This window comes from Psammomys obesus, unplaced genomic scaffold (genome assembly GCF_907164565.1).
Source record: "Psammomys obesus unplaced genomic scaffold, mPsaObe1.curated_primary_1811, whole genome shotgun sequence".
NCBI lineage: Eukaryota > Metazoa > Chordata > Mammalia > Rodentia > Muridae > Psammomys > Psammomys obesus.
Window position 1 is genome coordinate 2,656,590 of NW_026593286.1, and position 15,283 is coordinate 2,671,872.

Consider the following 15,283-nt stretch of genomic DNA (forward strand, 5'->3'; position numbering starts at 1 on the left):
GAGCGAAAATAAATTTCAGTGTTATGAAGATTAAAATTTCTGTAGTTCACATGTTTTTATACACATAAAATTTAGGTATGTCTTGTATTATTTTACAAGATTTTTTAAAAAATGAGCAAAAAGTCGGGGCCGGAGAGATGACTCAGAGGTTAAGAGTGCCTGCTGCTCTTCCTGGGGACGCCAGGAAGTTCTCAGCACTCAAGTCTGGCGGCTCCTTTACTACCTGTGACTCCAGCATTGGGGATCCTATACCCCCTTCTGGCCTCTGCAGGCACCTTGCACACATGTGGCACAGTTACACAAATACAAATACAAATACAAATACAAATACAAATACAAATAATAATAATAATAATAATAATAATAATAATAATAATAATAAAAGCTTAAACAACAACAACTAGCGCAAAGAACTCTGACAGTGATTTAGCTCCCTATCATCTCACACCTCGGACAAGGTGAGCTGCTGGGAGTGGAGCCAGCGCACCCCAGACGCAGACTCCCCGCTGGCCTCCACCCTGCTTCTCTCCATGTGCCTGGTACATGGGGAGAGTATCTGCCATGAGTTAGTCTCCTAGCAAACAGCTGCCAGACAAATGACCCATATTCATGCCTAAGAGCAGCGTCAAAATAGGACTGCAGCGACCTCCACTTCCAGCCCATAGAGAAAAAAGCAGCTTTGGTTGCTGAGGATGTTGGGGTATGGTACCTGGCATCTTAGGGGAGCAGACCAAAAACCATCCAAACAACCAACCAACCAAACAAACAAACAACCAAACTAAACAACAGACAAAACCTATCTGGGCTTTCTGGTCATGAACAGCAGCTACATCTTCAGGTCTAACACCAGCAGCTGCTTCAGCCCCTTTTCTGCTGTCCCGGTGAATGCCACCTGCTGCTTAGTCAACACCCATGGAGCTGGACCCTTGGAAACCAGATTTGCAGATGATGGAGCTCTCCCGAAAAATTAGCCAAATCCGGCCCCTTGAGAGCCTCTGTCTTGCTCTCTTCTCTGAAGGACACAGCATCTGGTCACCTATCCTCCAATCCTCCCCTATCTGAGACACAATTGTGCCAATTACGTAACATGCAGTTACGTCCATGCAATACTAATAATTAACAAACAGTGCCGGGCCACGTGTCCTTCCACATACAGGGAAGGTCACCGAACACATGGCACAATCCTTGGTGACAAAGGTTTCACAGAGAATGATGTCCGCAGAAGAGCAGGAGAAAAGAACATCGGTCATTAAAATGCAACGATGACATCCACCAAAGGCACCCCACAAACAGAAGGGAGAGCACACATAATAGGCGACAGAAAAGATACTAGCAGGCGGCCACTCGCTGTGGTCCTGGAACAGGATACGAGGGTAGGTGACCAGAAACTTCCAGTGTCTAGAACATTCCAGAAAATGAAAAGCAGACATCTGCATGTGTTAGCTCACGGTGAAACATGGCCTGGCCTGTGGCGAGCAGCTGGCCACGGAGGAGGATGCATGCTCCTCTCGGCCCGTGTACAGGTGGGTAAAGCCATTTTCCCAGAGAGATGCTGCCCGAGCTGGGTCTAGTGTTAAGAGAACACCATGTCCTCAGGCAGGCAGAGGAGCTGGGACTGGTTTCAAACCTCACAAATGAAGTCTCTGTAAACCAAAGACTGATCCTCCAAGGGGGATCTTCCAAGTCACAAGCGAGCACAGCGCCTTACCTTAATTTCCCTAATGGATGCCTCGGTGTCCATGGAGATGGAGGTGTCTCCGCTCCCTCTCCGGGAGGAAGTCCCACCCAGAGAAGCCAGCGTGGCCGCAGACAGGCTGGGCATGTTACGGGACCCCTGGAACAGGTGAAGATCCAATGTGACTAGATGGAACCAGAATCACCAACAAGCCTAACTCTTCAGAACCTTTTCTTTCAATTTCAGCTTCACCACTCGATCCTCTGTTTACAATCACGTGTGTGAGAGGAAGAGGTGTGGGTAACAGTGTGAGGACCAAAGGGGGCTGCGAGGGACCCTCTTCTATCACTCGACACTGAATTCTCTTGAGAGGAGGTCTCTCACTGAGCCTCAACATTTTGTCTAGACTGGACGGCCAGCTACAGTACTGGGGTTACAGGTACGGGTGAACACACCCAGCTTTTTACATGTGTGCTGGGGATTTGAACTCAGGTCCTCATATTTGTTTGGTAAGGACTCTTACTCACAGGGCTGTCTCTCTGGCCCCCGGAACACCTTTTCTTTAACTCAGCTTCTACGCTGGACTGTTTCCCATGAGCTTCTGGTCAATGACAAAAAGGTTCATCCAGAGATGCCTCACCGGTGTCCAGTTAGCTGTGAGCTCTTTACTGTCCCCAGATTTCAGCTCACACTGGACCCATCTGGGGACATAATGTCATGCTGTGTGGCCCACTCAGCAGTCTCAGTCACTCGCTTATTTTATTAAACAGCAGGCACCTGGGTTCCAGTCCGTCTCAGCCAGGACCATCTCAGTTAATAACTAACCTAAGACAGGGGCTTACAGAAATCCCTTACCTTCTCAGTGAAGTCTTTGTCTGGTCTTTCTTCTACCTGTGGAGGAAATGGACAGCTGTCAAATATTTCAAAGCACTGAATTGATCATATAAATTCTAGAGTATAATGCTAAAATAAACCAGCCAACAGCCTTCCAACCAACCAACCAACCAACCAACCAACCAACCAACCAAACCACAAAACATTAGCTTGTGCTGTAATTTAAGAATGAAAAAGAGAAACTCTAAGACTCTGGCTTTTCCCGTCTTTGCTGTATGGATGCCTCCGTGAGGCCTCATTGGGGCTTGGAGCAGCCTGTTAGGCTGAAGCAGGTGTGCATTGGTACTGAGCCCCAAGGGACAAACCTGGGGTAGAAGGGTGTCTTGGGGATGGAGGCTGAGGCTTGAGTAAGGACTATTCCTTTTTTTTCCCTCACATCCAATATGAGACCAAATTCTGTTCCTGGCCCTCTGGGAAGTCCCACAGGTACAATGCAGAAACACAGGCAGTCACCATGCTTCTCCTCAGTCCCAAGTTCAGAAGGTCTTAACTTTGATCCCAAGAGCGTTCACCCAAAATGGGAGTGACAAATGCATCGCATCTCAGATTCACAGATCCGAGTGGCCTGGGATACTGGGCACCAGTGCAGGTTTATAGTGGATGGTCCTGAAGCCACCACCTTGCTGAGAACACAGCTCGTAGACAACACAAGTACCAAGAGAAAACTTCTCCCTCAATATAGATACATAAAATGTACCCTTCAGCATATCACATGTGCATTCAATATGCCAATCTCTGAAACAGGCAGCGGCTTGGGCCCCAGGAGAACAGAGATGCTGTTCCTGCAGGCTCCACTAGATGGCAGGCTGGCCCAATCTGTCCATAGTCAGGTCAGCCTCAGGTCAGGCCCAGAAGGAAGCAGACAGCTGTACCCTTTTCATAAAGCCCCAGACACAAAGAAAGGGACAGATAAGCAAAGCAGATGGTATGTCTCACTCAGATACAGCACACCCCTGAACCTCTGAAAATAATAAACAGGCGACAGAACACATCGAGGGTCTGTGTGAAGGCTGCCAACCAGAGGTGAGCACAGAAGAAAGTAGAACTCAAGGGCTGTTGGTGGACACAGCACGCACATGATCTACAAACACTGGCCTTCCCTTCATGGACGGGGTATAGGACTTCTGTGACCTATTGAGGTTTTTGTTTGTTTGTCTGTTTTGTACTCTGTTCCCCAGTACTTGGCATTTCAGATTACTGTCACACTAACAGGATTCTAAATGATGTTCCCGAGTCTGTTTTCATTACCACTCAACGTACTTAAAGACATCTTCCAAAACCTACTGGAGCCAGGTCTGGTGGCACATGCCTGTAATTCTAATACTTGAGATGCTGAGGCAGGAGAATTTCAGTTTGAGGCCGTGTTGGGCTGCAGAGTAAGAACTTGTCTCAATTTTCTTCCTCTAATTTTTTTTCCTTCTAAAAACAAAAAACAAAAAACAAAAACCACAGACAAACAAACAAACAAACAAACAAAAAAACCAAGTCCCTTCTAAGAAAGTTCAGTGGAAACAAAAATGACAAACTCCTCCTTCCTTTCCAAAACCAAGTCCTTTCCAGGAGGACATTGATTTGTAAGTCCTGTCCACACCATCTCAGCAGGCTTCTTAAGATCACACAATGAAGTTTTAAACATCAGCGTGCATGTCACCACCTGCTGGGCCATTTGAAAATAAAGAGACCCAGACAAGGGCCGGCTACAACAGAACCTAGTCTCATGGTCCCAACTCCCAGGCAGGCCACATCAGTCCCTGGAAAGCAAACAGGGTCCCTGGAGCAATGTCATTGCAGCAACCCTCTCAGAACAAGGGACATGGCAAACACCACTCAGGGAACGCTCATTTTAAGGGCCGATTCCTTTCAAATGGCAGTGAGAGTGGGGTGGACCATGAGGGTGGGGCTTTTTGGTTTTATTGCTTATTGTTTATTTAGGGTGTGTGGGGAATTCAGAGGATAACTTTTTGGGACTCGGTTCTCTTTTCTCTGTGTGTCTTTGGGATCAAACTCAGACCATCATTACTTGGCAGCAAGTACCTTTACCCACTAAGCCATCTCACTGGCTCTAATTTTATTTTTGAGACAGAATTTATGTAACGGAGAGTAACCTGGGATTCACTATGTTGTCCAAGGTCGCCTTAAAATCGTGATCCGCCTTTCTCAGCCTCTCTAGTATTGGGGTTACAGTCACGTGCCACCATACTTGGTGGATTGCTGTTTTAAAATCCACTCTGGTACCCACAGGTCCAGGATTCCTCTCCACCTGGACCCTGCCTTGCCTCTTTAGGCAACATGAGTCAAACAGGGTCTGTTTTCAAATGCGAACAGGCAGACAGCTAACTCTGCACTTTTCTGTGAATACAGAAGACAACACAGTCCTGGCTTCATGAAGACACTCTTGAAGGATGTTTCCCAGCTGTAGAAGCTCTCTTGGATTCCATCAGCCTGGGAGGCTTAGACGAGGAGGATGTCCCAGGTGTCACCTGGCTCTGCTTGGGTGTGAGTCAAGCCAGGATCCTCCAACCCCAGCCTCCACCTTCCTCCAAGCACCTGCCTCACAGCTCCCACAGCTGATGTTTATGTTATTATTATTATTTTTTTGACATCTTTTGGCCCAGCCCATGTATCCCATAAAGGGGAAGGGCAGGTCTGCATTGCCTAACACTGTAGACTCAGGACCAGAATATTCTAGGTGCTCAATTAACACTGAATGGGCGAACTCCAACTTAACCCTCAGATGATTCTGCACACAAAGGAGAGAAAACATGGTGTGTGTGTGTGTGTGTGTGTGTGTGTGTGTGTGTGTCCTCTACTTTTCTTTCTGTGGTTTCCCAACCAAAAGCAACTTGGGTAGGAAAAGTTTTATTTGGCTTGTACTCTCCAGGACACAGTCTATCCCCGAGGGAAGTCAGGGCAGGAACCTCGAGGTAGGACGATGGCTAGCTTTCTTAGGAAACCCAGGACTGTCTAGGGACATTACTGCATTCCCTACAGCAGTTAAGAGAATCCCTTATAGACATGTGCACAGAGCAACAGGATAAAGACAATCACTCAGTCGAGAGACTCCCTTTTCAGGCGATTCTAGGCTGTGCTGACAGTGAACACTAACAGGGATGGAGGCTGGGACGAGGGAGTTGTAAAAGGGTGGAAGTGAGGAGGAGGGTATTCCGAGTGGTGCCAGAGTGAGGTGGAGCACCGCCATCTGCCACCGCATTTGGGCTGAGGCCTCTTGGCTCTCCTAAGAACTGTATCATTGGGAGCCCCGAGCTTCCAGGCTTTACCTCTGCAGTAGCCCATGTGGAGGCACATGCCTGTTCTTAAGGGGTAATGGACGATGACTTCCTTTGTTCTGCTGACTTTTGCTCTTCAGCTGCAGGCGCCCTGCCCCCAACGTGTAGTGCTGCCTCGCTTCCTGTCTGACAGGTGTGAGATGAGAGGCTAAGCCTTAAGGGCTGTAGCCGATTCTTGATTTCTTCTCAAGGACATTCCTATCCTTGGCTCCTGGTAAATACCCCCAGTGAAGGATTAGGCCAGGGTTACTTTCCAAGAGCCAATATGGACATCAACAACTATTGTTGTATTGTGGCTGGGGCAGCTGGAGCCAAGCAGAAACAAATTCTGCCTTTCAGAAGGCTGTTCCTTCAAGCTTCAGCTGCAGGAGTTATGTCTGCCTACACGACCCAAGCCAGGACTAGGAGCTATCGCATGGGAACTACCTTAAGATTCCTGCCTCACTGTGTATCCCACTCTGTGTGCCTCAGTGACAGGAGGGTCACTGTGGTCCTCAGTTTGTCCCAAGGGCAGAGGGTGACAAAATTAGTATCCTGGTGCCTAAAGAAAAGCAAAGAAGGAATGGAGGTGGCCCTCTTTCCTGGTGTTTCCAAGACTCAGGGCCAGTGTTAACCCTCTTCTGCTTTTCTGTGTCCTGGGGCTACTCCTCCTCCAGGGGTGTGTGTGTGTGTGAGAGAGAGAGAGAGAGAGAGAGAGAGAGAGAGAGAGAGAGAGGGTTTGTGTGTGCAGTGTGGGCTGGCTATTGCTGATGGGAAAGAAACCCAGAAGCTCGTGTTCGGACTTGTGGGTCTTCCTGCTCAAGAGGGAGAAGCAGGTCAGGGCCAGGGCCCTGGGAGAGAGACCTGGCGAAGGCCAGTGACCCCCCCCCCCGCCCCCCACTCACAGAAGAATCTCCTGGTACTGCCTTATGTCTGTAGAGGTGTCGCTGCGCCTGAGAATCGCGCACAGGCGGTTCCTCTGTCAGTGTGCAGGTACCTGGCTGACGTGAGGTGCCAGGACGAGTCAGGAGGATAGCCTGTCTTCCATACATCTCTAACCTTTGCTCACTAAGTGACACAACAGAAACAATGATCGATAGACCTTTGGGGGCAATGAACAAGTGACTAGAGGAGAAAAAAAAGTCTACTGATTATCTGTCTCTGCAGTGGACTTAGCAGTCAGCCCTGGAGGAGCACAGAGCTCCGCTGGACCGAGTTCATCACAGGAGCACACACAGGGGACAGTGTGACCACACCCACGGTTCCCCATGGCCCAGAGATCACTTCCCTTGCCTCACAGACTGCACAGACTAAGATATACAGTGTGCCTCCCTGTGCAGAAATAACAACCGACCTTGTCTCATGTGTGTACAATTTCCAAAGATCCAGAAAGCCTGAGAGTGCACACGCACACACACACAACAGCAAAGGGATCTGCATCTGACTTCAGTCTTTCCGGTCATAGAAACCACGAACGTTGTCACACCATGACTTCATCGTGGTACTTAAACAAATCCAAGGGCCACGCCTAGTGATGGCAAGTAACCCGTTTTGCCACCCAGGGAGAAGTTGCTGAGGCAGTGGGGTGGACAGGATGGGGGGGTCCTTAGGAATCTCTGAAAGTAAAGCTTCAGACTTCTCTTGGTTGCAAACACTCCACTTACTCCTCAGGTGCACAACCGACTATTATACACAAGGATCTTCCACACTAAAGGATTCCACACTAAATCACCATGGAAAAAATTTTGTTCCTAGTAATTTGAAGGCTGCTCATGGATTAGTTTGTGTGCGACACTACTACAGGGCTCAAGGTGCTTAAGACAGCTACTTCAGTTGAAAGGATAGGAGGGGCACTAGGCCACTGAACAGATGAAACCATAGCTGAAAGGGATCCCACCGGCTCCTTCTCCAGGGGAAGCAGCTTCTGGTAGGAAACCCCACGGCTGTAAAAGTCTGCACTGAATTAAAATACCAAATCCAACGAGCTCATCAACGAAAGAGCTTGTCTCGGCTCTCTGCGCTGTGTGGTGCAGGGACTAATTAATCCTGGGCAGCACAGTGCTGGGACTGAGTTCCAAATCTCGTATGTTTATGCTTGGGTGTTGTGCTGTGAGCCGATCAAAAGAGATTAACCTGGACTGTCTGCACTGTTCACCCACACCTCTGTGACAGCCTGGGTGTATCTCCTCACCATAGCCAAAACTGTCCAGTCAGGTGTGGTGCTACACACCCGTAACCCCAGCACTGGGGAGGTGGAGACAACAGGATTAGAAGTTCAAAGTTATCTTCAACTACACAGTGAGTTCAAGGCCCCCTGAGGCTGAGACAGAAACAAGGGACTGAGGAAACGGCTCGGCTGGTAAAGTTCTTGCTCTGCAGGCATGATGAGGACCTGAGTTTGATCTCTAGCACTCACATTAAAACAAAACAAAACAAACCTAGGCTTTGTGGTATGCACCTATAATCCTAGCACAGAGGCAGGAGGATTCTGGGTGCTGGCTGACTAGCCAGCTCAGTCAGATCAGCAAGAACCAGATTCGATGGAAGGCTCTGTCTCAAAATATTTATGCAGACAGCAATAGAGGAAGATAGCAGCACCCCCCCCAAACGAAATCAAACAATTATCCTTTTTAGATAATGATAAAGTATTCTAAAGAAAGCCACTAATCCTGTAAAACTGTCAAACTGTGTAGGACCCGCTCTTGGGGCCTTGGCCGCTTCCGCCATGTCTGGCATGGTGAGCCACGAACAGGAGAGCAGGGTCATGGGGCACCTTCTGGGCAGTTTTGAGCAAATGTGACAACAGGAGCCCTGAGAAGTACTGAGAATGGCAGGCAATTGCAGGCCCACACTCTATTTCATGTGCGCTGCCATCTCACGTGCCTGCATGAGGCCCTCAGATCCGGGACAGGAGTTACAAACAGTGGCGAGCTGTTAAGTGGGTGCTGGGAATTGAACCTGGGTTATCTGGAAGAGCAACTAGTGCTCAAACCACTGAGTCATCTCTCCAGCCTCCATACTTTATTTTAAAACTTGTCGGAGTCAGATGACCTCACCGCGTTAAAGGCGATGTTAAAAGTCAAGCCTTCACAGCTTTAGCTTGTAAAATATGCACATCTACACGTGTGGCTACCGTCTCCATCCCCAGACTTGGCCTCTCAAGCCCCATTTCTAAGCACCACTAATAACTTCCTTTCTGTTACTGTCCTTAAGAAATTGAGCAGCGCACCCCAGATGCCACACAATAGCGCCTTCTAAACTCAAAATTGTTTCCCAGTCTCACTTTCACTAAGGCTAGTTTCATCTTTTGCTGGTTTTCAAAGACAGGGGTCATTTCTAAGGAATAGAAAGGTGAAGAATAAGGGGTGGCAGGCAAGGGGAAAAAGAACAAGGAGGCAGAGGGGAAGAAGGAAGGAAGGAAGGTGAAGGACAGCAGGATGAAGAAGCAGACTTACCACAGGGCTGGCCCGCGCAGAGCTGGCCCTAGAGGAGGCCCGGGAGCTGGAGTTGAGGTGGCTGCTGTATTCTGAGGGCTGCCACGGAGCCACCGCAGGATGCACAGATAGAAAGAAAGGAACAGGGTCAGCAAAGAGGCAAGGAGAATAGGAACCACCAAGGCCGCACTTGAGTTAGTGTGGAGGTTAGCCACACACACAGCAGAGAGGAAAGTGAGGTTAGGGTTAGGGAGCAGACCAGGCTCAGAAAAGGAGCCCGTGTCTGCCATGTGCTCAGGTACCAATATACCAATAAAAAAAAAAAAAAAAAACAATTGTAGTACCCACAGAATACAGATGCCAAGCATCATTTAACTTGGGTGTGCACGGCATCTCCTGTGCTCACCAAAACTGATTCCTGGATATGTGGTGGCAATCTGTGAAATCCTGAGCTACCTTCAGCTGCATCCCAGCTCAGAAAGGGGCGAGGATGCGGGGCTGGCATTTCTGAAGGGAAGGCTTTGCTTCTCTGCGACCTTTCCAGGTAGGAACTGGAGGACCTGTGTTCTGGGTGTGCCTGTCTTCCTGTCCATTCAAGTCTTCTAACTACTGACTGAGGAAGATGACAGCCACTGAGCTTGTAGCCTCTATGCTTTAGTTTGCATTCAGCCACCTGCCCTGGGACAGAGGCTGGATGGACCTCTGGGCTGAGAGGCCAACAAGCATCATTTTCATTGCAAACTGTAAGGACTCTGGATCTTTAAAGGTGCTTATGACCCCATCTCAGGTACCATCTCTCAGTTTGCCTTCCCACCAGAGAGCCAGCCCCAGCAAGAAGAGCATGCAACTATTCAGGGACTCTCCATCGATCAGATAAGGCCCAGCACACTTAAGGCACACTTGCTGAATGAACGAACAAATGACTCTGGCTCTTCACTAGCAATGGAAGGAGGGACTGTGCCTCCTGTTGCTTTCTGCCCGCCCAAGCCTCCTTAGATGAGCTGTCCTGATCTGCCCCTCCTGAAAACCAGCAGCTAACCATGCTTCCAGGTCCCACATGCCATCTCATGCCCAGCGGCCACTGAGGGTTAAACAAATGCATCAGGTGTTTTACAGGGCTGTGGCCTGCATGGTCAGGCCTGTAAAGGCAACCCAACTACATTTCTTCACTGGATAAAGACAAGTTTGCCCCCAGGTATGGGATGTATCGGGACATAGGGACTCTGTCATGTTGCTTCCTTCGTGCTTTAGATTCTTAAGACAATTCCCTGACCAGCTGGACTAGCTTGACACTGTGGACAAGAGCATTTATGTTGCCAGGCCTCAGGTGTCACCGGTGTCTTGGAGTCAAGTGGCCAATGGGGAGCTGATGTAAACCAGAAAGGTCTGAGTTTGAATAATACCTCCATCTCATTGCCATGCGAAGAGTGTCTGTGAAACAACTTAGGACAGCCCCACCATGGAGAAGAGAACACATGCAGGGCCTGTCTCTGTGTCGCTTCCTGTTAGAAACAGTCCTCCTTGGAGCCCTGCTTGGATGGGTGGAAGCCCCTCCCGGAGTGTCACGATAGGTCACCACACACCACTTCTAGCTGTCTCAAGGCCACGAGGGAACAGTGGCACATCCAGCAACGTGAGGTCAGCGCCAGCGCAGCAACCCTGAGGGTCTGTCCAGCCCTTAACCCTCTTCTCCTCTCCTCAGGTTCAGAAATTCATTACTTGTTCCGTTACTCGGTAGTTTCAGGGACTCAGCTAAGGCAAGCAAACCTCCCTCTGACCTCAGTACAAACTGATGAATGAGGAAGACATGATATTTAACAAGCAAACATTTCCTGATTCCATAATCCATGACCTTTATCACAAAGGAAAACAGAGAGAGTGTTTCCTCCTGTGACATCAGTCACCATCCAGCAAACACTCCTGGGTCGTGCAGCACACAGTGAGGCATGATGGGAAACATGAAAAGCGCCTTACAGCTCGAGAACCACAGGCGCTTCCCCTCCGAGCCCCATAGAGGCTGCTCTCATCCAGCATGGACGCCTGCGATGAGAACACACTGTCAGAACAGGGCACTCTTACGTTTTTAAAGGACCACACATAAAAGAGCAAAAGGTAAGGTTGGCAAGTGTGACATGTGCCAGAGGGTTTCCAGAACACACCATGTGGGTCCCCCACCACCCTTCTTCAGCTCCACAGAGAGCCGCAGAGAAAAAGGTGCCGAAGCCAAAAGAGAGACGTTTAAACTGCTCTCAGCTGGCATGCAGTTTAATCTCCAAGAAAGCGTTGGAAACTGTTATTCTCAAAAACATTCCACATGAGAATTGCCAATCAAGATTGAAAACTGGCAAGTAACTCAAACATCCTGGAGTTCATGAAAGCATCCTCACATGCTTTGCTTACACAATTATTCTTGCGTGAAGTGGTTTTGGAATAAAACATTACGGTAATTATCATTTTGATGTTGGATATTTTATATCTCTTCAGAATTGCTACACAGAAAACAGTATTTGATTACCTTGAAAATTGCATGCAATTAATCACTGAGAAAGAAGTTTATAAGGTCTCTGGCAGCAATGTCTACCTCTGTCCCAGTTAGAGACACGTTAATTTTCTTTAATCATCTTCAGGGAATACGGGTTAGGTTAGGCATGTATATATACACCTACCCCCTAAGTGTGCAATGTGGTGGAAATGCAGTTACTAATACAGTGACTTTGAACACCTAGTCTGCAGAATCTAAGAACCTACATTTAAACTGGAAATTTCCAGCATATAGTCATATGGAAATTTCCAAAGTACTATGGCAACCTGGACTAGAATCTGTTACGGCTGTCAACACATTCAAGAGCCATCTGTCTTCCTGCCAATAGGTAAATGTTGTCATTGTTTCCTTCCGAATAACCTTAAACAAGTCTTCTGAGAGAGGGAACAGGGTGACAGCTTTTGTCAGCGGTCAGGAGGTCTGGATCTGACTGAAGGGGACTGATGAAGATCACAAAGGGTGGGTAAGCTGTGTGTAAGGTGCTGCTTCCACAGCAGGGCAGGAAATGGGGCGCTGGGTGGCAGAGCGCACGGAACAGGCAGGGTGGGGAGCACGAACCCGGTCACTCCCCGCAGGCTGGGCAGCGCCGCACAGAAAGGAGGGCTGCGGGAGAAAAGCAAACGGTAGACTTTAGACCGTGGGAAAGCAGCAACAGACAATAGCATTAAGGCCACAATGCCATGCAGACCAGTTCTGTCACTAAGTAACTATAGTACAGGGGTTAGAAGAAAAAGCCAAAATTAAGGCATTTTGTTTTCAGGGGATCAGACAGATAAAAATCCAAATTTACAGTAAAGATAAACGATACAATTTCTAACTTTAAAATCACAAACTAGCATCTCTGGAAATGGGGCTATTTCTCTCTTTTTTTTTTTTTTTCAGTTGTTTCTTCTCAGGTGATGCTGGAAGAAGACCTGAAGCAAAGCCAACAGGTATACATGGTTACTGAGGCAGGTTAACTGCCATCTAGGTACCTCATAGCTCAACCCATGTCTAGGGTTCAGCATTTCTGGATTCAACTAATCAGGGATCAAACAGATCTGAAAACAAAACAAAGCAAAGGGGGGAAAAGATTAAAAAAAAAAAAAAAAAGAACAGGCGCAGCCTCTGCCGGCATCATCCTTTGAACACATCCTACCAACGACTCTACGACATCTATACATTAGGCCCCACGAGTGCAGCAGATGGACCGGAAGTTTGCAGGCGGATACGTTAAGTGCCCCACCACTTTATCTGAGGGGCTTGAGCACTTTTGAATTCTGGTATCAGAGGAGGCGGGAGGATTTTGAACCATCTCCTCAGGTGCAGAAAAAACTTATAGAAAGAATGTACCAGAAAGGGTATGACTGCTGGGCCGGTGGTAGCGCTTGCCCTTAGTCCCAGCTCTCAGGAGGCAGAGGCAGGCAGGTCTCTGAGTTCGAGGCCAGCCTAGTCTACAGAGAGGATTCTAGGACAGCCAGGGCTACACAGAGAAACCCTGTTTTGGCAGAGTGGAGAAATAAGAAAAAAAAAAAAAAAAAAAAGGATATGACTATTTCTATGAGGTTCACAGCAGTAGCCAAGACACAAAAGGGGAATGTAAGGCTGCTAGCTGCTCAGGGCTGAACTTCCAAAAGTCCAAGGGGATGCACACCTAGAACACAGAGCTGTATGAGGGGTCATGCTGGAATAGAGAGGCAGCTCTCTGAGGTCCAGGACCCACTATAGAAATGAGTCAGGACTTATGTACAGGCCCATGGCACAGGGCACAAGCAAGAGCAGGGAAAGGTGCAGGGCCCAGCAGACCTCCCCGCAGCTGAGTCTGCCTGCAAAGGAGAGGGCAGTTCAGCCTCCCAAAGAGCCTGTGCACCGGGGCTTCCAACATGGCGCCCTGCGCTGCAACAGAGCTCAAAGCAACAAAGGCCCATTTGGATGGACCTGAACCTCTGCCTTGTGCAAACAGGAAAGGGACAGAGTCCAAAAGAAAGGCCCAGTTCTGTCCACTTCTCCAAGATGCAGGAGGCCGAGTGCATAGCGACCTTGCAGATTATTTCCTGGACATGTTCACAAAAGCCAAAAAAAAAAAATTTTTTTTTTAAAGCAAATTGAACCCCAAATGGGGAACAATTGCTGGAAATGGAGAAACCCAAGAGACCAATTCTCTGGACTTGAGGTTTTTTCTGTTTTGTTTTGTTTGAGTATACATTTCACAGAATCTTCCTATTTTTCCATTTTAGGTCCTAAACTGCATTTGTAGGAGACTGAGAAAGGTCTCAGCAAGCTGGCCAAGCCAACCCAAACACCCCGAGCCTGGCCCCGGTGACTGCACACGGAAGAAGTTGAAGTGCATCAGCCACAGTGCGCTTTGCAGAGGAAAGGGCAGGGGAACAGACCCGGGTTCCATTCTGGGTAGACGGGGGTTTGGAAGCAAAGCCGCTACTAGGAAGGCCAAGGTCAGAGCAAAAGAGTCCCTGCAATCAGAGAAAACAGTCAGGTCAGGTCAGGTGGGCGGGGAGACGTGAAATCACTCCTTCTCACAGGTGGATTAGAGCTGGGCACACAGGCCAAACTGGCTTTGACAATATCACAGCAAAGGCATGCACTTCCTGGGGGAGGGAGAGAGGGTTAGAGGAATAGTAAGAGCCCATTAACTATGGCATCAGAATAACTTAGGGCTTTCAGTCAGTGCATGCGTGCATGACACACACAGACACACAGACATGCACACACACACACAGACACACTCGAGTGCGCGCACACACACGGGGTAGGGGTCAATTTTAGCCGGTTATAAGATCTTAATGGTTTTAGTCTTTGTAATTTTCGGTCTGATTTTTAAGCTTTGGCAGAAAAACTGCTTTACCAGAAATTTATAGGGACCTCACCGTTTGCTTAAGTAATAGCTATTTCCCCAGGAACACCCTCCTGCCTCAACTCCTTGCTTGGGCGTTACCTAAAGAGAGTGAATCCAGCACGCACACTGGCAGGCTAAATACCAAGATCCTGAGATCCAGTGTGGAGAATAGTGTTCTGTGTCTGCACTGGCTAGCGCTAATTCTGACATAATTCTTAGGGTACAGATTCTTTCTGCTACATGAGCTGAGTTGGACACAGGCTCTGATTCACCTGGGAATCGCCTTTAATTCTTTAGGGAATTTTGTTCCTTCTTTCTTACCTCTAAAAAAGAAAGATTTATTTGTTTTATGTGTTTTGCCTGCATATATTTAAGTGTTCTGTGTACATGCGTGGTGAATATGAAGGCCAGGAGAGGGAAGAGGAGTTGCAGATGGTCAGGAGCTGCCATGTGGGTCTTGGGAACCAAATCCTGGTCCTCTGCAAGAGCAGCCAGTGCTCTTAACCAATGAGCCATCTCTCCAGCCCCTTCCATTTCTTCTCTAAGGTCTACATCCACTGTATTGGGGAATTCATTCTCATTTCTAAACCATTCACTGTATTATGGTACCTGGCTGGTAATGGCCTGTAATCGAGGAAT

The 15,283-nt window shown here is 48.3% G+C and overlaps 1 protein-coding gene across 21 annotated transcripts in view; it reads right to left on the reverse strand.

The window, feature by feature from the left end:
- Lrrfip1 (LRR binding FLII interacting protein 1) overlaps positions 1 to 15,283 on the reverse strand; it is a 122,130-nt gene that overhangs the window by 23,208 nt on the left and 83,639 nt on the right. For 11 of the 21 annotated variants that reach the window (XM_055617131.1, XM_055617130.1, XM_055617136.1 and 8 more), the window contains 6 exons: positions 14,184 to 14,261; positions 12,370 to 12,414; positions 11,244 to 11,309; positions 9,291 to 9,368; positions 2,531 to 2,566; positions 1,709 to 1,834 (listed from right to left, as the gene is read on the reverse strand). In XM_055617131.1, coding sequence (XP_055473106.1) covers positions 1,709 to 1,834; positions 2,531 to 2,566; positions 9,291 to 9,368; positions 11,244 to 11,309; positions 12,370 to 12,414; positions 14,184 to 14,261 — 429 coding nt within the window. The remainder of the gene's footprint in view (positions 1 to 1,708; positions 1,835 to 2,530; positions 2,567 to 9,290; positions 9,369 to 11,243; positions 11,310 to 12,369; positions 12,415 to 14,183; positions 14,262 to 15,283) is intronic. The other 10 variants (XM_055617133.1, XM_055617132.1, XM_055617134.1 and 7 more) reach the window with 4 other exon arrangements.